Consider the following 24,142-nt stretch of genomic DNA (forward strand, 5'->3'; position numbering starts at 1 on the left):
TAAGAGAAAATCTTCGGGATCTATACCAAAGAAAAAAGTGATAAACTGAACCTCATCAAAATTTAAAACATTTCACCTGCAAAATACCCTGCTTAAAGAGAATGAAAGGCTAAGATATGGGAGAAATATTTGCAAACTACATACCTAACAAAGGACACATATATAAAACATATAGAGAACTCTCAAAAACCCACAAGAAAAAGCCAATCAAATTACAAAATGAGTAAAAGAGCAATCCTTATCAAAATAACACCATCATTCTTCACAGAGCTAGAACAAACAATCCTAAAATTTATATGGAACCAAAAAAAGACCCCAAATAGCCAAAGCAATCCTGAAAAAAGAAAACCGAAGCTGGAGGCATCACAATCCTGGACTTCAAGATGTATTAAATACAAAGCTGTAATCATCGGAAAGAGTGCAAATGTCCATCGATGGATGAATGGATAAAGAAAACGAGGTGTGTATATATATATACACACCTCGTTTTCTTTATCCATATATATATGTATATATATATGCATATATATATGTGTGTGTATGTGTATATACGTATATATGTATACATGTATGTATACATATATACATATACATATATATGTATACATACATGTATACATATATACGTATATACACATACACACACACACAATGGAGTATTACTCAGCAATCAAAAAGAATGAAATGTTGCCATTTGCAACTACGTGGAGGGAACTGGAGGCTATTATGCTAAGTGAAATTAGAGAAAGACAAAAATCATATGACTTCACTCATAGGAGGACTTTAGGAGACAAAAAAGATGAACATAAGTGAAGGGAAACAAAAATAATATAAAAACAGGCAGGGGGACAAAACAAAAGAGACTCATAAATATGGAGAACAAACTGAGGGTTGCTGGAGGGACTGTGGGAGAGGGGATGGGCTAAATGGATAAGGGGCATTAAGGCATCTACTGAAATCATTGCTTCACTATATACTAATTTGGATGTAAATTTTAAAAAATAAAAAATAAAGTTAAATCAAAAACAAGCAAAAAAAATCAACCAAAAAAAAAAAAAGCTGTAGTCATCAAGACAGTATGGTAATTCACCTCACACCAGTCAGAGTGGCTACAATGAACAAATCAGGAGACTATAGATACTGGAGAGGAGGTGGAGAAACGGGAACCCTCTTGCACTGTTGGTGGGAATGCAAATTGGTGCAGCCGCGCTGGAAAACAGTGTGGAGGTTCCTCAAAAAATTAAAAATAGATCTATCCTATGACCCAGCAATAGCACTGCGAGGAATTTACCCAAGGGATACAGGAGTGCTGATGCATAGGGGCACTGGTACCCCAATGTTTACAGCAGCTCTTTCAGCAATAGCCAAATTATGGAAAGAGCCTAAATGTCCATCAACTGATGAATGGATAAAGAAGTTGTGGTTTACATACACAATGGAATACTACGTGGCAATGAGAAAGAATGCAATCTGGCCTTTTGTAGCAACATGGATGGAACTGGAGAGTGTTATGCTGAGTGAAATAAGTCATACAGAGAAAGAGACACCATATGTTTTCATTCTTATGTGGATCCTGAGAAACTTAACAGAAGACCATGGGGGGAGGGGATGAAAAAAAAAAAAAAAAGGCTAGAGAGGGAGGAAGCCAAAACATAAGAGACTCTTAAAACTGAGAATAAAGTGAGGGTTGATGGGGGGTGGGAGGGAGGGGAAAGTGGGTGATGGGCATTGAGGGGGCACCTATTGGGATGAGCACTGGGTGTTGTGTGGAAACCAATTTGACAATAAATTTCATATTAAAAAAAAAGACAGTATGGTACTGGCACAAAAATACGCAATCAGATTAGTGGAACAGAATAGAGAACCCAGAAATAGACCCACAAACGTATGGCCAGCTAATCTTTGACAAAGCAGGAATGAATATTCAGTGGAATAAAGAGAGTCTCTTCAGCAAATGGTGCTGGGAAAACTGGACAGTGACATGCAGAAGAATGAACCTGGACCACTTTCTTACACCATACACAAAAATAAACTCAAAATGGATGAAAGACCTAAACGTAAGACAGGAAGCCATTAAATTCCTCAAGGAGAAAGCAGGCAAAAAACTCTTTGACCTAGGCCACAGCAACTTTTTACTCAACACGTCTCCAGAGGCAAAGGAAACAAATACAAAAATGAACTACTGGGACCTCATCAAAATAAAAAGCTTCTGCCCAGTGAAGGAAACCATCAGCAAAACTAAAAGGCAACCGATGGAATGAGAGAAGATATTTGCAAATGACATATCAGATAAAGGGTTAGTATCCAAAATCTATAAACTTATCAAACTCAACACCCAAAAACCAAATCCAGTGAAGAAATAGGCAAAAGACATGAATAGACACTTCTCCAACGAAGACATCCAGGTGGCCAACAAACACATGAAAAAATGCTCAACATCACTCATCAGGGAAATACAAATTAAAACCACAATGAAATACCACCTTACTCCAGTCAGAATGGCTAACATTAACAACTCAGGCAACAACAGATGTTGGCGATGATGCGGAGAAAGAGGATCTCTTTTGCACTGATGGTGGGAATGCAAACTGGTGCAGCCACTCTGGAAAACAGTATGAAGGTACCTCAAAAAATTAAAATAGAACCACCCTATAACCCAGCAATTGCACTACTAGGTATTTATCCAAGGGATACAGGTATGCTGTTTCAGAAGGGCACATGTATCCCAATGTTTATAGCAGCACTATCAACAATGGCCAAAGTATGGAAAGAGCCCAAATGTCCATCAATGGATGAGTGGATAAAGAAAATGTGGATAAATAAAATGTACACACACACACACACACACACACACACACACACACACAATGGAGTATTACTCAGCAATCAAAAAGAATGAAATCTTGACATTTGTAACTACGTGGATGGAACTAGAGGGTATTATGCTAAGCGAAATTAGAGAGACAGATATCATATGACTTCACTCATATGAGGACTTTAAGATATGAAACAGATGAACATAAGGGAAAGGAAGCAAAAAAATATAAAAATGGGGACAAAACATAAGAGACTCTTAAATACAGAGAACAAACAGAGGGTTGCTGGAGAGGTTGAGGGAGGAGGGGTGGGTTAAATGGGTAAGGGGCATTAAGGAATCTACTCCTGAAATTATTGTTGCACTATATGCTAACTTGGATATAAATTAAAAAATAAATTATTTTTAAAAACTTAATAGAAAAAGAAAAAAAAAAAGACCTACCCTATGATCCAGCAATAGTACTATTGGTATTTACCCAAAGAACACAAAAACCATAATTCAAATAAATACATACACCCCTATGGTTATAGCAGCATCATTTACCATAGTCAATACATGGAAATGGCCCAAGTGTCCATCAACTGATATATACAAGGAATATTATTCAGACATAAAAAAAATATGAAATCTTGCCCTCTCCAATGACATGGATGGAGCTAAAGAGTAAAATGTTAAGCAAAATAAGTCAGTGAGAGATAGACAAAATACCATCATGATTTCACTCATATGTGGAATTTAAGAAAAAAAAAAGCAAATGAGCAAAGGGAAAAAAATTAGACAAACCAAGAAACAGAGTCTTACCTATAGAGAACTGATGGTTGGTTACCAGAAGAGAGGTGTGTGCAAGGATGGGTTAAATAGGTGATAGGGATTAAGGAGTGCCCTTGTCATGATGAGCACCCAGTGATGTACATATAGAATTGCTGAATCACTATATTTTACACTTGAAACTCATATAATAGTGTATATTAACAAACTGGAAAATAAAAACTTAAAAAAAAATAATGAATTCTCACTTAGAAAGAGACGCTTAAAATATGACTTCCCAATATTCTCTCCTGATTTTCAAAAATGTCTCCAAATGTCATGACCAGTCATTCTGATTTTTTTAATTCAAAATTATAATTGTCCATTTTGCTACACTAAGTATTATCTAAGAATAGTGCTGTGTATTTCCCATTTTGCTATGATAAATATTACCTTTTATTTTAGTTTATTTATTTTGAAAGAGAGACAGAGAAAGTACATGCATATGAGCAGGGGAGGGGCAGAGAGAAGAGAGAAAGAATCCCAAGCAGGCTCCATGCTTTCGGCACAGAGCCCAACATGGGGCTCAATCTCACAAATCGTGATAGCATGACCTGAGCTGAAATCAGAGTCAGATGCTTAACTGACTGAGCCACCCAGGCGCCCTACGCTGAATATTATCTAAGAAGAGTTAGAAGAACACTGGAGTAGAATTAAATTATCCTGGGTTTTAAACTTGAGCTCTACCACTATCTAGCCTATGTGTGGCCTTTTTCAAGCCATGTGACCTTAAATGAATCTCTTTTAGCTACACTGGGGATTCTGTAAAAGCTGCAACTAGTACTATGTGCTCTATCCCAGCACAGGACTGTTGTAAGACACAAGTCATTAATGTAGGATGTTATTATCATAATCATCATCTAAGCAGAGAAAACTGAAAGTTCTATTTTAAAAAAGGGAAACCATCATATCAATTCGACTTTTAGCAACCAATGTCAGTCATATGTTGGCTTCTTTTGAATACATGTGAATTAAGAAGTCATTAACTCGGTTTACCCTAAATTAATACTTTTCATACCTGGCATAACAAAATACTTCCACATGTTGAATGGTTTTGTCCTTCCTGCTAAGAGCAATAGCTTCTTCATTTTCAAGAATGTGCTCTTGCCATGCTGGATTTTCATTCACAATGTCACTGTTTTCCTAAACAAAATACAGATGAGAAATTTTAATTAAATTGAGCAATGTGATCCTCTACTTTTCTTTAAAACTGTGTATCTTTCTAAATTAATGCTTTCCCTTTGATCCCATCAAAATTCTGAAGTGACTCTAGCATAGTGTACCATGTCAAAGGAAGGAGAAGAAAATTGTGTAAAAACCTATCCTATCAAAACCTAGCTCTTGTTTACAGATTTCTATCAGGATATCTGACATTTTGATGCAGTCATTGGACATTGGATGTGCCTGTTTTGACATTGTTTAAGAACTAGAACAACTAACCCTCTATCTGCTGAAAATCAAGTGTGTCTGTTGTACATTTTACTTGTTAATAATAAAGTTTTTGCATTTTGTTGTCCAAACAGCAGGCTCACAATTACTTCATTCTACTTACTTTTAGGTCTTTGAAGGTTAGTCACTAGTCATGTCAAATTTTGATTATATGCAAAAGTATTTTTGAAAAGTATTCAGCTCACTATACCTAAGATCTGTATAATAAGTGACTCTAAATACATTTTTAACTTTTTTTAAATTTTTATTCATTTTTTTGAGAGAGAGAGAGAGAGAGAAAGAGACAGAGAGACTGAGCATGAATGGGGGAGGGGCAGAGAGAGAGAGACACAAAATCTGAAGCAAGCTCCAGGCTCTGAGCTAATATCTCACAGAGGCTCAAACCCACGAAATGTGAGATTGGGACCTGAGCAGGAGTCGGATGCTTAACCAACTGGGCCACCCAGGCCCCCCTCTAAATATTTTATATTCATAAAGACAATAGAAACAATAATGTATAATAATGTATGTAAATTGTAATGGTTGGAAGTGGCCCTACAAATTTTCAATAATTCCTAACTACATTTTATGGACCTAAATTGTATGTACAGCAATATTTGAATACAGGAGATTTTTGGAAATGTCAAGATATGCCTTTTCCAAATGTCAAGAATCAATTTTTAACCTGTTTAAAATTTTAAACTATTTGGCACATATCTTGTCAGAGAAATTTTTTTATATATTTTAATATATTTATATATATATAAATTATATATATATATTTATATATATAAATTATATATATATTTATATATATATAAATATATATATTTATATATAAATTATATATAAATTATATATATATATTATATATAAATTATATATATATTATATTATATATTATATATATATATAAATATATATAAATATATATATAAATATATATATATAAATTATATATTATATATAAATTATATATATATTTATATATATAAATATATATATTTATATATATATAATTTATATATATAAAATTTTTTATATATTCTCAAAGAACTAGTAGTGAAATATAACTATAATATCCTTGAAGTAAATTCAACTCAGAAAATTTCTAAACTTAACAGATTTCATAAAGTAGGATAATAATTATCTTAAAAGATATTTCTGTCCTGAATTTAACATTTTAAACTGAAGAAAAGTAGGGTAGACATTTTTTATTATAACTGTTATTATTAGTGTTAAAATCCCAATATAGGTAGAGAGGAGGTAAAACATAGAACTCTGAATGTGTAGACATAGGGGTTACCAGTCTGAAGAAAAGACAGTGGAGCAGGAGACAAAGAGCAAAGAAGGAAAGGATATGGTGAGAGAGTCAAGATGCTGAGCACCAAAATAAAAGAAATGTCTACAAAAATATTTTTATTTTAATAAATCTAACCTATTAGCAAAACTCATTTTATAAAATTCCCTTCACTCACTAGATATTTTCCATTCAGACAACTGAGGTACTTTTGTTGTCTTTGTTGTGAGCATCTAGACTAAATTTTTTTCATGGAAGTACTATTATTGCTAAATATACTAAATAAGATGACCCACATTTGTACATACTTCCTAATAAGAATAAGGTTCAAAATAGGGTTTCTGATCAACACAAATATATGAATATTTAAGGCACAAAAATAAAACAGTTAAATGTCTACTTGTAACATTTACTTTCTTGATTTATACAGTTTGTATTACATGCAATATTACTTTAAAAATATCGGTTGTTTCTCCAAACTCTTATTTCATGCAATGATATTATTCAAACTGAATCTTCACTGCATCTTCAACATCAGTGTCTTTGTCATCACCAGAAGCACTTTTTAAGTGTTGTATCATAAATTAATCAGTACAACTACAATGCGTAGTGCGGTGCTTGGCACATGTTAAGTGCTTAATAAGTCTTAGCTATATGATTTTTAGCTAACCGAACACAACTTTCTAGGATATATCTTCCACCTTTCCCAACTGTCTAAATTCTTTTGAGATACAGCAGTTTCTGATTCCATGTATGATGGAATTACTCTCAGTAGGAAATTCATTTCAAGCCACATGTACTGTTCACATAAAATTAGGATAGCTTTTTAAATCTGTCATACAATTCAGTAAACTCCATGACATAACCAACTCCCATATTACTATGCTGTAAATGTCCTCTACAAAAACTTCTTTACAATGATATCCAACATTTGTAGTAGCAAGATCCTACCTTAGAATAAAAACTACTAAATATACATTAAACTTCTTTCCTTGCTTTTTGTTTTTACTGATTCTGTCAGATGACTTCTATAAATATGTAAAACCACCAATGACACAGATCATTTAAAATTAATGCATCTTCCCCAAATAGTTGGTTTTTTTTTCAACATATACTGACTGAAAGAACAACTAGTAATATGTGAGACTTTATGAACAACTGGAATATTTTTCTGAAAGACTATTTTAGAGAAAAAAATCTTGTCTTATATTTGGGCATATAATGAGAAAAATGGTATCACATATATATGATGTACTCTTCTGCCAACTTATCTATGTACTGTATATTTAAAAAGTGATAACTATATTTTGAAGGCATTGGAAGAATATTAGCTAAAAAGACTGCATAATTTTTGTTAAATAAATAAAAATGTGGCATCAGTCTATTGTACAGAAGCTTAGGGTTTTCTTCAATGTAGGGTTATTGTGTGATACAAAATACAACATAGTAGATTAAAAATCAACTAAGTTTACCTGGTATTCCTTTAGCCAGGACAATAGTCCTGAAAAGCTAAAACTGGCCCAGTTTCCTCCATAGTAGCTTCTTCTGTAACAAGAAAAAATAAGAGTAAAGAAAAGGGTATAAAAAATCAAGTCATTGAATTCCATCAGCAAACCACCCTGAACCCTTCAAATCATTTCAATATTGCTACCTCAGAGTTCAAAACCTAATTGGGATGTTTGAAATACCAGGCTGAAATACAAGTGGGCCTCTCAGATCCCAAAGGTAACTTTTCATTGTATAAGGAGTTAAAAAATCTCTTTGGCCTCCTCAGAGATTTCTCCACTGATCAAATGCCACTGATCAGGGATTGTGAACAGCTTAATATGGGCATTGAGCAGGGAACATGAACAAATTTGACTCCTTGGTTTTAAAAAACTGGCTAGGGAGAAAAACCTTGGTAGATCTCAAGGAAAGCCAGTGGAAAAAACTGCTAAGTTTTCTATAAACAATTAAATGTCCACTGTCACCACCACTACCAAACCCATAACCCATGCCAACACACACACACACACACACACACACACACACACACACACACACACACACAATTGGCTACTCTAGATCTAGTGGTCCTGTGTTATTCTCAGCCTTCAGGGCCAAAAATAAAAGTAGATCCTGGACACAGTTATTCACATCAAGACTTCTGTGATAAGTAAAGTAAGAACAGTATTCCCATTGATAACTGGGTGAACTATTAATTCTTCATTCCACAGTCCTTTGAAGATTGTCATTCTGTTTTAGAGAACCCAGAAGTCTTCTAATTAAGATCAGGTAAACCTTGCAGACATTGGACATTTGATTAACTTCCTTAAGTAGGAAGGAACCAATAGGAAGGAAGGTTACCAGTGTAGCAACCAGAAAGAACTCTTTAATTCTGAACTACATACTAGGCTTCCCAGTTCTTGAAAAACTCTTCGTGTTTACTGATTCTTTGTATGATGAGACCCAAAGTACACTTAGTCCCACCTACAATATCCACTCTGGTTGTGGGGTGGGACACATTCTTGGTTTTGTTTTGTCTTTTATTTCAATTTTGCTTCTCTGAATCTTTCTCTAACAAAATAAAAATCTATAAAAGCTCTTTTTAATATGAAACAACAACTAAAACCTTTAATGTAATATCCAAAATTACTCATCCATAATGCTACTGGAGATTTCCTCAATATTCTGATGTATTTTCTCCTCAACTAAATGTTGACATAGGCCTTCAGAACAGTCAGACTTTAGGTTCAAGTATTTTACCACTAATCACTTTTTTGCTCTAACACAGAAAATGGTTAAATCAAACATCTATGAAAGCGTATCTAGTAATACAGATCAGTACTTTACTTATAATACGATAGTTCTTTCAGAGATAATGCAAATTCATACACCATCCAGAATCTCTAGTGGGCTTTGGGACACCTGGGTGGCTCAGTCAGTTAAGCATCCAACTTCTGCTCAGTTCATGATCTCATGGTCCCTGAGTTTGAGCCCCACGTCAGGCTGTGTGCTGACAGCTAGGAGCCTGGAGCCTGCCTCAGATTCTGTGTCTCCCTCTCTCTGTCCCTCCCCTACTCACACTCTGTATCTCTCAAAAATAAATAAACATTAAAAAAAAAAGAATCTTTAGTGGGCTTTAAAATTTAGATAGAATTTCAGCTATAGTAACAATTCTAGATGGCCACCCTTATTAACATACTGGAATCAGGAAACCTGGAAACTGTAATCCGTTGGGTCAGAGAGAACGGCAGAAGGAGAAGGTGGGCAACAGCCAGTATAGAGAAGAGGGAAGAGTAAAGAGAGAGGGGGTATTAGAATTAGTGGTCTTTCCAAAAGAAATGTATACTCTCTTTCCCCTTGTCTGAGAATAATATACTTCCACCATCCCTTCCCATCCTCTAAATATAACATTCAACAAAACTAGAAAATATCCTGGGTGTTTAAAAAAAAACCACAACTGTCTTTATTTCTTGTTGAGATATTTAGATTTCTTTTAAATCACCACAAGGTCATAAATAAGATGCTCCGGGATGCTAGAGTGGCTCAGCTGGCTGAGTGTCTGACTCTTGATTCCGGCTCAGGTCATGATCTCATGGTTCATGAGATTGAGCCCCAAATCCAGCTCTGCACTGACATTGTGGAGCCTGCTTGGGATTCTCTCCCTCCCTCTCTCTCTCTCTCTGCCCCTCCCTGGCTAAATAAATAAACAAATGAATGAAAAAATAAACAAATAAATTAATTAAAAAAACATTTTTAAAAACTGAATGGGTTAGGCACAAACTAGTTGAAAATATTCCTAAAACACATCTGACAAAGGACTGGTAATCTAGGATATGTAAAGATTTCCTTCAACTTAATAATATGACAAATATTCAAATTTTAAAATGGGCAAAGGGTTTGAACAGACATTTCACAAAGGACGATAGATGTGGCTCATGAGCACATAAAAAGGTACTCAACATCATTAGTCATTAAACAAGTACACATTAGTCTATGGCCATACTACCCTGAATGTGCCTGATTTCATGTGATCTCAGAAGCTGAGCAGGGTCAGGCCAGGTTAGTACTTGGATGGGAGAGAAGTACACATTAAAACAAGCATTAAAAATGAACATAATGGGATACCACTACACATCCACCAGAACAGTTAAAATTAAAAAGGCTGACGATACCAGATATTGGTGTATTCACCAATGAGCCAGAATGCTCATACATTTTGGTGGGAATGTAAAATGGTACAAACACTGCAAAACTGCTTGGCAGTCTCTGAAAAAACTAAACACATATCTACACTATGACCCAGTAATTACATTCCTAGGTATTTACAAACCAGAAAAGTGTGTGTTCACAAAATACTTGTACAAGCTTTTTTCATAGTAGCTTTATTACTCAAGAGCTCCAAACTGGTGGGAATTCAAATACCCACCAGTAGGAGAATGGATAAGTAAGCTGAGGTGTATCTACAGGATTGATACTATTCATCAATGAAAATGAATAAACTACTGGTAACAACACAGATGAATTTCAAAAGGTATGCTAACTGAAAAAAAGCTTTTACCCAAAAAGAGTACATTCTTCATGATTCCAATGATATGACATCCTAGAACACATTAATCTATAGTAAAAAATATCCCAAGAGAGATTGCCTTTCAGAGTGGGAGTAAGGGCAGGACTTGACTTGGATAGGACATGAGAGAACTTTCTAGAGTAATGACATTATTTATCTCAATTAGGATGGTAGTTATTACACAAATGTATGCATTTCCCATTATTAAATGGTACACGTAAGATCTGTGCATTTCATTGCATGTAATTTTATCCTGAAAAAAGAACCATAAATAAATACTGAACTCTAGTTAATAATATGCATGCTGATGTGTTCCAGAGTGAAGGTACTAGATTGTGTACAACATACAAAGAATAAGATGAAATAATAGAGAGAAAAATGAATACATGGGTGGTTATGTAATAAAGCAAATACAGCAAAAAATTTAATGGCAGAATCTAGGTAGTAACAATATGCTCACGGTACAATTTTTCAACCTTTCCACATCTCAAAACTGTAATAAATTATTAGAGCCTATTAAATCCTAAGAATCTTCTTTTCCATTGTGCATGATAATTATAACTCAGTATTGAATATTCAGTAACACCCATAGTGACATGATGCTAAACTACATCCCATAGTGGGAAATGCCTTCTGTAAGCAAGTACAAGACATTGACAATAGACAGAGCTACAGACATTCAGGCACATTCACCTACAAATTGTTTTAATTATTAAAAATACAGGAGTTGAAAAGGGAAGCAGCACAGATCAACCTCTAGGTCTCCCCTATTCTATATTCACTGTTCCTATAATTCCATTTCCTTGTTAGTAATACCACCCCTTCCACAGACAGCATTTTTAATTTTCAAAATTATTTTCACAACTATTTTTTCATGGGTTTTTCCAACAATCTTGTGAGGCAGATAAGGTATCATTTTACAGATAAGGATACTAAGACTTGTCTATGTAGACATTCAGTCACTAGCTTAGGGCTACACAGCTACCATTGGCAGAAATGTAATTAAAACTCATTTCTCCTAGGGGTGCCTGGGTGACTCAGTCGGTTAAGCCTCCAACTTTCGCTTAGGTCATGATCTCATAGTTAATGAGTTCGAGCCCCGCGTTGGACTCTGTGGAGCCTGCTTCGGATTCTGCGTCTCCCTCTCTCTCTGCCCCTTCCCTGCTCGTGCTCTCTTTCTCTCTTTCTTTCTCTCTCTCTCTCTCTCTCTCTCTCTCTCTCTCTCTCTCTCTCTCTCAAAAAGAAATAAATATTACAAAAAAATTAAAAAAAAAAAAAAAACTCAGTTCTCCTAAAGCCTAATCCTATCCATTGCAACATAATCCCAAAATTCTAAACTGGGTAGCATTATTTACTCCACAGGATATTATAATGTACCTGTGGTTCAATGAAGCCAAATACTTAGATATCACATACTTGGGAAATACATAGCATAATGTATAAACTTGTCAAATCACTAAGTTGTATACCTGAAACTAATGTAACATTGTGTGTCAACTATACTCAAACATAAAAAAAAATAGCACCTGGACCTGATTACTAAATTCACCTTTTCCAAAATGTACCCCATTAATAACATAATCTATTAATAGGTGTTCCAAGAAAATAAAATGATACAATGACAAAATAAAGTTGGAAAATGCTGGGTTCTAAAAAATTAAACTACAAAAAAAAAAAAAAATGATTTAAGATAGAGCTTCTTGGTACTGTTAAATGGTTGGTAAATTGGTTAATGTCTGTTCTCACCAAGAGGGAAAAAATTAGTTGATATATGAGTTTTTTTTTTTTTTTTTTGAAAAATCATTTAGAGGGATTAGGGTTCAACAAACATATTTTGAGAAATGCTGCCTTAATTCATGTTAAGGGAAAGGAGAAAAATAGAATAATATGTATTATGGAGCTTGTCATTTTCTAGTCACTATCACTTAATGTTCACAAGAATCCTGAGAGATTGGTGCTATAATTATCACTATCGTAAAATTAGAAAAAAACAACCAAGAAGTTGAGTATCTTGTTTAACTCACTCAGCTAAGAAATGGCCTGGATTTAAGCCCAGGGCATATCAGGCCCCCAAATCTATACTCTTTCCACTATAAATATTGTCTTCTATAATCTACAAAATTGGAATATTTAAAATTATAAACATAAGCATATAATACAAATCCTGGGATCTGACTTACTGTAAGTAAAGGCAATGAGATCTGTTTACAGACATTACATGGAATTAAGTCTAATTTTTGCTTCTCTAATTCATCTGGATAACAAAAATGGGAAAATAATTTCATGACTACATCTACTCTAGTGCCAGAGCTGGAGGGACTATTCATTTCCAGGACCTAAAATACAACCAATTTTATTGCATTTCTCAACTTTAATGTGTGCAAATATCTTTCTGTATAAGATAAGAGTAGAAAAATAACAGTGTGTTATGTCTACTAGTATTGATTTGCCAGCTATAAAGACTACAAAATACAATGCATATTAAAAGGGAATTTATCCCATTTAAATTTGATTGTAATAGTATAAAAAATCATGACATGTTTCTACCTTCCTGGTTGACAAATAATAGAATAGACTAGAGAATATACTGAATTTACTCTCTACATAAATTCTCATTTACTAAAAGCTCCACATACCTGACACACAAGAAAACAAGCTCCTTTCACCATATGTTCATTCCAAGATCAAGGAAGGTGGGCCTCCTTGGTAGTTTATGCAAATCTAATGTTAGAGAGTAAGACCAGGCCCTTATTTGGTTTTAAAAGCGTCTCATGAGGCTACATTAAGTTGCTTTGGCAGTCACATCAGTCTCCTAGAATGAAATACCAGGCTGAGTCCCCAGTAATGAGAGCTGGACGGAGACCTTCCTATGTTGAGAATTATTAGTCATTGACACTAGTCCACCCATTCAAATCCACTTGTAGACAACCGAAGCAGATAGATGAGTAGGTAAATGTAAAAAGGTTGCCCTCAATTCCTGTTTTCCTCTGTGATCTCATGTATTCCTACTGACTCAATTATCACTTCTCCGCTGATGACTTACAAATTGGTATCTGCAATCTGAACAGATTGGTGGGCTCCAGACTCACAGCTATTTTGGAGCTGAAAATACAGATGAGTCATCAGCTTATTGGACAAGTCCATTCATTAAATATCTCTGATTAATCTCTACAAGTCAAAAAATTTTATTATTGTTTACCCATCCCCAATTTGGTTTCACCTCTCAGTTTCCCCATTTCATTAAATACCAATACCATTCTTACAACTGCCTATGCTAAAAAATCTTGAATTCACTCATCATTCCTTCCTCACTGTGTCAATTCTAATTCATTTCTCAAAACCCTTCTATCTTTGCCATCCCTACCACTGCTGACTTATTTCAGACCCTATCTTTTATCTTATATATTCATTAGTGGCCTCAAAGTTTTCCTTGTTTTTAGTGTCTTCTCCTTCCAATCTAACCTCTACATTACAGCCATATGATCAGGTCTTGGCAGATTACATTTCCACACTCCCTGGCTTAAAGATGTTTAATGGCTCACTAATGCCTCTAGAGTCAAATCTGAAATCCTTAGCATCACTACAGGACCCTTCAAAACTTCCAACTTCACTCTCCACCCATATCTCTGGAAATCGCCCTTCTCTGCCACGCATCCAATACATCACCCCCAACCACTCAGCATTGCCTGAGTGAGTCAAGTGCCTGCAAGTCTCTGCTTTTATTAATGCCACTCCCTATGCACAAAATACTACAGCATCACAAAACTAATGATGAAATTAGTCAAACCAGTCAGAACTACTCAAATCCAATATCATCTTCTGTGAGGCTTGCAGGTCTATAGCCAGAAAAAAACAATCTCTGTGCTTCCATAGCTCTGCATATACTTCTTTTTTTTTTTTTTAATTTTTTTTTCAACGTTTATTTATTTTTGGGACAGAGAGAGACAGAGCATGAACGGCGAGGGGCAGAGAGAGAGGGAGACACAGAATCGGAAACAGGCTCCAGGCTCTGAGCCATCAGCCCAGAGCCCGACGCGGGGCTCGAACTCACGGACCGCGAGATCGTGACCTGGCTGAAGTCGGACGCTTAACCGACTGCGCCACCCAGGCGCCCCCAGCTCTGCATATACTTCTATGTAAGACCTCTGTTATACTGTCCTGTAATTAGAACTACATGAATGTTTCCTCTGACTTCACTAGGAGCAACTTTAGAGCTAGACATTAGTTTGGTCATCTTGGAACCCTTAATACATGGTAATAACTGTTAACTAAGAGAACTGATGCAGTGCTATTAATCAAGGCTTTCGGATCAGACGAAGCTTGGTTCAAATCCCACTGTGCGTGTTACTAGCTGCATGACCTCAGCCAATAACCTTAACTTTAAAGCCTCAGTTTCTTTATCTGTAAAATAGGAACGAAAGCACTTAAAGCAGTGCCTAGCACATAGGTTTGTATGTAATCCTCCTCCTCCTCTCCTTGCAAAGTGTGGATACAGGAAAACACATTGACAGGAGTCTCCAATGTCCTTTCACTAGCAACTACCAGAGTTTAGTGCCAGCGAGGCATAGCTAGGTTTACAGACAAATCTAAGAAGGAAGAGAGATAGACAAGAATGAGGACACAACTGACAAGGACTGAGGACTGCTAATTTCCTCTCCACTACTTGAGACTAATCACAGATCCTAAAATTTAACCCTTCTTATGTCATGGAAAAGCTAATCAAACTGTTTCATTAATGGGGAAAAAAGGAAATTATAGGACGAATCTGTGATTATTCTTCTTCTAGCTGTAAAGCTGATTGATATTCTTCAAACCCCCAAGGAGGTAGGGATAGTTGTCATTTCAAAGTTAAAAACAAACAAAAATGAGAATAGAAAATATAAGAGAAAACTATTTTTCTTATGTTTTCTTTTCAAAAGAGGGTGAATATTAAAGAAATTGCTCAAGTGGAGGAGGCTGAAGGGAGGGAGGGAGACAGGCAATGAAAAAATGTGTATGTACAATCAATTACCTTTGCATGTAGATTTCTAATTTGTGTGAAATGTATCCTAATCCAAACCCACTGAATAAAACAAGTTAAAATTAGTAATATCTAGAAAGGGGCTGGTTTATCAAAATTTCTGCAAATAACTGTCTCAATCAACCTAGCATCTTTTGGAACTCTATGGGAAAAAAAATTCTCCCTATTTAAGAATTGTCATTTACAAATTAAGCTTCTGTTATTAGGATTTTAGTAACCTAGGGACAACTGGGTGGCTTAGTCGGTTAAGCATCCAACTTCGGCTCAGGTCATGATCTCACAGTTCATGAGTTCCAACCCCGTGTTGGGCTCTGTGCTGACAGCTCGAAACCTGGAGCCTGCTTCAGATTCTGTGTCTCCCTCTCTGTCTCTCTCCCACTCACACTCTGTCTCTCTCTCTCTCTCTCAAAAATAAGTAAACATTTTTTTTTAATTTTTAAAAAAGGACATCAGTGATCTGAAGATAAAATGGCATTTGTTTCAAATCCATAAAAATTTGTGAATTCATTCCAAGGATTTTTTCCTACACTTCCCTCCAAAATCAAGGCTGAACATATTCACAATGATTCCAAAGGAAAAGCCTTTTAGGAAACCTGCTGCATTTTATTGTCACACCTCACCAGCCATACTTCAACTGTTTACATGTATCCTACTGGACCCTTGCAGTGACTCTTGTGTGAACTAGCCACATTTTACAGTTGAGGAAAACAACTTAAATCACATAACTAATCAGTGACAGTCATGACTTGAATCAGGTCTCTTGACCATGAAGTCTAGTATTTGTGTCTGTTTTCCAACCCTACAGCTTCTCTTAGTAAAAGAGCACAGGCTTTGCTATCAAATGGACCTGGGTTTGAATCCTGGTTCTTCCCCTAACAGATATGTGACACTGGACAAGTTATTTCAATTCTCTTAATTTGCTTCCTCATCTGCAAAAGAGGAAAAAAATATACTACTTTTACAGAAATGTAATAAGACATAACTTGGGATACCTGGGTGGCTCAGTCGGTTAAGCATCCAACTTCAGCTCAGGTCATGATCTCATGATCTATGAGTTCGAGCCCTATGACGGGCTCTGTGCTGACAGCTCAGAGCCTGGAGACTGTTTCAGATTCTGTGTCTCCCTCTCTCCCTGCCCCTCCCCCATTCACGCTCTGCCTCTCTCTTTCTCTCTCTCTCAAAACTAAACATTTTTAAAAAAGAATTAAATAACTTAGTATTTGCAAACTATTTAACACAGTACTAAGCAAACATTTCATAAATAATAGCTATTATATCATGTTATCTTTAATAACATAAAATATGTTGAACACTAGATTGGGTTAAGCAAATTAAAATTACTTTCACTCATAAATTAGTGCCATGGATATCATGAAATCTCTTTAATGTTGGACAATATTGAAAGGAGAAAACTAGGGCAACACTTGATTCTTTGATGCTTCATATACATTTTCTCACCCCTATAGGAGACCACTCTTTTCTTTATCTAAATAATAGAAGGTAGAGGATTTCTGCAAGGCAGTAACATGAGATCCTTCATTAATCTCTTCCCAAGGACACACCAAACCTACATATGGATCATTTCCCTCTGAAATATATGTGAAAACTAGATGAGGTGCTTCTCCACAATGAAGAATAAAAAAACCACACCCAGATGGTAGGAGAAGCAAAGACACAATCTTGCCAAAAACCCTACCCTGGTGCTAGGGCACACAATAGAGAGGAGTCTCACAAGTCCAGTCCTTCTCAATATGTACCTACTAGTATGCAATAACTGCATACTAATCAATAATTACTTTAAAGGCAAATGGACTAAATTCTCCTAACAAAAGATACAGAGTAGCTGAATGGATAAAAACATAAGACCATCTATACGCTGCCTACAAGAGATTCACTTTACAAGGAAGGACACACAAAGACTGATAGTGAAGTGATAAAGTATATTCCATGCAAATGGAAACAAAAAGCTGCTATAGCTATACTTAAATCACACAAAATAGACTTTAAAACAAAGAACATAATAATAAAAGACAGAGGGATACTACATAATGATAAAAGTGTCAATCCAGCAAGAAGATATAACATTTGTAATTATATATGTACCCAACATACAAGCACCAAAATATATAAAGCAAATATTAGCAGACCAAAAGGGAAAAAAAGACAGCAACACAATAATAATGAGGGACTAACACCCCACATACATCAATGAATTCACAAAGAAAATCAAGAAGGAAACACTGACCTTGACTGACATGTTAGACCAGGTGGACTTAGTTGACATATACAGACATTCATTCCCAAACCAGCAGAATATGCATTCTTCACAACTGCATGTGGAACGTTCTCCAAAACAGTTCACATGTTAAGCCACAAAACAAGCCTCAATAAATTCCAGAAGACTGAAATTATATCAAACTTCTTTTCTGGCTACAGTGATATGAAACTAGAAATCAATTACAATAAGAAAACTGAGAAAAAAATCATGAATGTGAGGATATTAAACAACATACCACTGAACAAATAATGGGTCAATGAGGAAGTCAAAAATACATTCAGACATGGGATGCCTGGTTGGCGCAATTGGTGGAGCATGTGACTCTTGATCTCAGGGTTGTAGGTTCGAGCCCCACAATGGGTGCAAAGTTTACTTAAAAAATAAAATCCTTAAAAAAGAATACGTTGAGACAAATGAAAATGGAAATACAATGTAGGAAGATCTAGGAGATGCAGCAAAAGTGGTTTTAAGAAAAAATTTACAGTGACACAGGCCAACATCAAGGAAAAAGAAAAATTTCAAATTAACAATTTAATGTTGCAAATAAAGGAACTAGGAAAAAAAGAACAAAGCCCCAAAGCTGGTAGAAGGAAGGAAATAATAAAGATCAGAGCAGATATAAATGAAATAGAGACTAAAAAAAGAGAAAAGATCAATGACACTAAGAGCAGGTTCTTCAAAAAGATATATAAAATTGACAAACTTTTATCAAGATTAAGAAAAAATAGAGGGCTCAAATAAAATCAGGAATGAAAGAAGTTAAAACTAGATAACGTAGAAATAAAAAGGATAATAAGAAACTACTATTAAAAATTATATGCCACTACATATATGAAACTACTATAAAAATTAACATATTGGATAACCTAGAAGAAATGGATAAATTCCTAGAAAATTAGTCTTCCAAAACTGAATCATAAAGAAATAGAAAATCTGAATACACCAATTACTAATAAAGAGACTGAATCAAAAAAAAACTCCCAATAAACAAAAGCCCAAGACCAAATGACTTCACAGATGAATCATACCAACATTCAAAAAAGATTTAATACCTATCCTTCTCAAATTCTCTGAAAAAATTGAATAGGAGGAAAGCTTCCAAATTCATTTTAGAGTTACACTTATGCTTACACCAAAACCAGTCAAGTATATTACAAAAGTAAAAAAATATATATATATGTCCCAATATTCCTGATGAACATAGATACAAAAATCCTCAACTAAATATCAGCAAACCAAATTCAACAATATGTTAAAAGGGTAATACACCATGATCAAGTGGGACTTATTCTAGAAATGGAAGGATGGTTCAACTCCACAAATCAAAGTGATACACAGTATTAACAGTATGAACCATAAAAGTATGATCATCTCAATAGATGTAGAAAAATTATTTGATGAAATTCAATATCCATTTATGATTACAAAACTTCCAACACACTGGATATATACCGAGTGTACCTCAAAACAACAAAGGCCTTATTTGACAAGCTCACAGTGAAAATCATACTCAAGAATGAAAACCTAAAAGCTTTTCCTTTAACATCAAGAACAAGACAGGGATGTTCACTATTGCATCTTTTATTCTACACAGTACTGAAGTCCTAGACAGAGGAATTAGGCAAGAAAAATATAGCATATAAATTGGAAAGGAAGAAGGAAAACTGTCACTATTTACACATGACATGATATTATATAAAGAAAATCCTAAAGACTCCACAAAAGAACTTTTAATGCTAATAAAAGAAGTCAGTAAGGTGCAGAATACAAAATAAACAAAAATATGTTGCACTTTTATATACTAACAAACTATCAAAACAACCTCAAGAAAACAATCCCATTGACAATCACATCAAAAAAGAATAAATTAAACCAAGGAGGTGAAAAATCTGTACACAGAAAACCAGAAGACATTGATTAAAGAAACTGAAGAAGACACAAAGATATTCCATGCTCATGAATTGGAAGAATTAACTCAAAGCCATCTACAAATTCAGTGAAATCTCTATCAAAATTCAAATGGCATTTTCACAGAACCAGAACAAACAATCCTAAAACTTGTATGGAACCACAAAAGACCCTGAATAGCTAAAGCAAGCTTGAGGGAAAAAAAACAAAGCTGGAGGGATCACACTCCCCAATTTTGAACAATATGAAAAAGCTACTGTAATCAAAACAGTATCATATTGGCATAAAAACAGGCACACAATCAATGGAACAGAAGAGAAAGCCCAGAAATAAACCCATTCATACATGGTCAGTTCACTTACAATAAAGGAGGCAAGAATACACAATGGGGAAAGGACAGCCTGTTCAAAAAATGGTGCTGGGAAAACTGGACAGCCACATGAAAAATAATGACACCAGAACACTATCTTACACCATACACAAAAATTAACTCAAAGTCGATTAAAGACTTGAATGTAAGACCATAAACAATAAACCTAGAAAAAAATGTAGATGGTAATTTCTTTGATTTCAGTCTTGGCAATATTTTTTTAGATCAGACTCCAAAGGTGTTGGCAACAAAAGCAAAAATAAACAGTTGCTCCTATGTGGCTCAGTCAGTCCAGCGTTTGACTTTGGCTCAGGTCTTGATCTCACCATCCTTGAGTTTGAGCCCTGCATCAGGCTCTGTGCTGACAGCTCAGAGCCTGGAGTCTGTTTCCGTGTCTTCCTCTCTCTGCCCCTCCCCAACTCGCGCATGCGTGTGCACGTGCATGCGTGTGCATGTGCATGCGCTCTCTTTCTCTCTCTCTCTTCCAAAAATAAACATTAAAAAAAAATTTTAACTAAAATAAATAAACAAATGGGTCTACATTAAATGAAAAAGCTTACACACAGTGAAGTAAATCATCAACAAAATAAAAAGTAATCTATTGAAAGAGAAGATATTTACAAATGATAATAAGGGGAGAAGACCCAAAATATAAAAAGAACAACTTGGGGCGCCAGGGTGGCTCAGTCAGTTGGGCCTCAGACTTCAACTCAGATCATGATCTCACAGTCCGTGAGTTCGAGCCCCGCGTCGGACTCTATGCTGACAGCTTGGAGCCTGGAGCCTGCTTTGGATTCTGTTGTCTCCCTCTCTCTCTGCCCCTCCCCTGCTCATGCTCTGTCTCTCTCTGTCTCAAAAATAAATAAAAACATTTAATTTTTTTTTTAAATAAAAAGAACTCAACACAAAAATAACAAATAACCCAATTAAAACTGAGCAGAATACCTAAATAGACATTTTCCCAAAGACACACAGATGACCAACAGGCACATGAAAAGAAGCTCAATATCATTAATCATTAGGGAAATGCAAATCACAACCACTATGAGATACCACCTCATACCTGTCAGAATGGCTATTATCAAAAATCCAAGAGGAACTTTTGGAGAAAATGGCAAAGCAGGAAGATCCTAGGCTACCTCATCCCACAGATAACACCCACATTGTTGTAAAACCCAGAAAATGACTTGAAGACCTGACAGAACAAGACTTTCTTCAGAAAAATGTAGAGAAGAATAGTCCACATTGGAATGGGTAAGAAGGGCAGAGAAGTGGTCCAGAGCTAAAGGAACCCCTGGACTGTCCTAGGGAGGAAGGAGAAGGAGAGGGTAAAAGGGGGAGAGAAACAGACCCTCACACCAGGGCTCCCCAGGCATGGGGAACTGTGGGAGGCCGGACCCCAGTGCCAGGCTGAGACCGGGTCGAGCAACGGCTCCCTGTTGACTCAGCCAACCCGGTGGTTCCCCCTCCCATTCCCCCACTTGCAAAGGCATACCAAAAGCCTTCTCAAGGCTGAGAAATCTAATTCCTGAAGCCTGTGGTCTGTGGGTGTTGGCAGTAATGTTACCCCCCTTTCTACCCTGGGTCAAATAGGAACAAACATGGGAACTGTGTTTTGCTAGCAATCTATCAACAAGGTCTTGTTGTGACCCGTTTAGAAAGTTCACAAGGTACACAGAACTAAATGTTTTGGCTGGCAGCAATCACGTGAAACCTGTTTATTCTTAGAATGACCTGATCCATAAGAGTCTTGATATAAAAGATTGTGTACAGCAACAATAAAGCCGTCACTTGGGCCATCAGCCCAGGGGACCCTCCTGTTCCCAAACTGGCTTCTCTTCTCTTCTTTTCTTTCTTACATTCCCCTACCCTCAGGACCCTGATCTCGCTGTTTGTTGCGCCGGTGGCAACAGGGAGCTCCCATGGGGAAGATGAATCCCCATAACACTTGGCTTTGAAAACCAGAAGGGCATAATTTTGCAATCAGCATGGCTTCACATCAGGAACTTTAAAAATCAGCAGGCTTGGTTCTAGGAGAGCCATGAGGGCTATAGGAAACTAGGTCCCTGCCCTTAAAGAGACAGCACAACAAGTAGCCCTGTGAAGATACAGTGCAGAAACAGCAGTTTGAAAAACACCTAGGGTATATGGGAAGGAGATTTATTTACTAATTTCAGAGCCTGTGCTGAATGGGCAAGGATTGCTGGGAGACTTCTCCAGGAACAAAGGAGCTGGCAGGCACCCTTTCCCTCCGCTACCTCCCAGCCTAGACACATGAACAATTATAGGAACAAGCACAGTCCCTACACCTGCTAACCAGCAAACAGCAAGCCCCGCCCCTGTGTTCTCCTGCAGACATTCCCCCTGCAATATGTCCTTGAACAGAGCCCATCCAAAGCAGGGCCACAAGCATGGAGAAGGTGTGAGCATCCCCTACAGGGACCAGCACAACTCTAAAGTGACTTGTATCCTGGGAAGAGGGGAAAATAATCACACACAACACTCTGAGGACAGCCCCCATGGTGGGCAGGGGGCAGAAAACTGGTCTGACTGCAGGGTCTGACTGCAGGCCCTGACCACCAATGAAAGCTTCTCAGGGGACAACACAAGGAATCTACCCAGCATTTTGGTACTACTACTGGATCTCTGGCAAATGCCTGGTCTGACTCAACTCAAGCCCAAGGGGGCCCAAGACTGGCCAACTAACAACACAAGGAGCAAACCAACACAATAGGCAAAGAGACCCATCAGAGATGACTGGACTGAATGGAAAAGCAACTCAGCCACAACAGTATGGCACATGCAACACACATAGCAGATACTCCTGAAGTGTCAGGTTCTGTTAAACAGGGAACATTATACTGCAGAGCACTACAGGACCTCTTCTAGATAAGGCCACTACTTTCAAGAGAAGGAGTCATAGCTGACTTTCCTAACACACAGAAATAGACACAGAGAATTATACAAAATGAGGAGAGAGAGAACAGGACAAAATCCCAGCAAAGAAAGCTAAACAAAACAGAGATAATACGTTTGGTAAAGAATTTAACATAATGGTCATAAAGATATGGACTAGACTTGAGAAAACACTGGAGGATCTCAGTGAGACCCTTAACAAAGGGATAGAAAACATAAAACAGAACCCATCAGAGATAAAGAACTCAATAACTAAAATTAAAAATGCACTAGAGGGAATAAATAGCAGACAAGAGAAACCAGAACAAGGGATCAGCTACCTGGAGAACAGAGTAATGGAAAGTATTTGAAGTGAACAGGAGAGACAAAAAAATAATAATTATAAATGAAAATACATTTTGGAACTCAGCAATATCATCAAATATAATAACATTTACATTATAGGGATCTGAGAAGGAGAAGAGAGAAACAGGCGGCAGAAAATTTATTTGAAAAAAACAATAGCTGAAAACTTCCTGAATCTGGAGAAATGGAAATCCAGATCAAGAAGGCATAAAGGTTCCCCAAGAAAATCAACTCAGGGAGGTCCACACCAAGACATACAGTAATTAAACTGGCAAAAAGTAGTGATAATTTTCAAAGCAACAAAAGAAACCAGTTACACATAAGGGAAATTCCATAACACTATCTGATGATTTTCTTCAGCAGAAACGTGGCAAGCCTTAAAAGAGTGGCATGATACGTT

General features: G+C 36.3%; 1 protein-coding gene across 3 annotated transcripts in view; it reads right to left on the bottom strand.

Moving 5' to 3' along the window:
- CHM (CHM Rab escort protein) overlaps positions 1–24,142 on the bottom strand; it is a 265,730-nt gene that overhangs the window by 198,941 nt on the left and 42,647 nt on the right. For all 3 annotated transcript variants that reach the window (XM_045051291.1, XM_004000686.5, XM_019824049.2), the window contains exons 3-4: positions 7,826–7,898; positions 4,644–4,768 (exon numbers count right to left, since the gene is read on the bottom strand). In XM_045051291.1, coding sequence (XP_044907226.1) covers positions 4,644–4,768; positions 7,826–7,898 — 198 coding nt within the window. The remainder of the gene's footprint in view (positions 1–4,643; positions 4,769–7,825; positions 7,899–24,142) is intronic.

This window comes from Felis catus, chromosome X, assembly GCF_018350175.1.
Source record: "Felis catus isolate Fca126 chromosome X, F.catus_Fca126_mat1.0, whole genome shotgun sequence".
Classification (NCBI taxonomy): Eukaryota; Metazoa; Chordata; class Mammalia; order Carnivora; family Felidae; genus Felis; species Felis catus.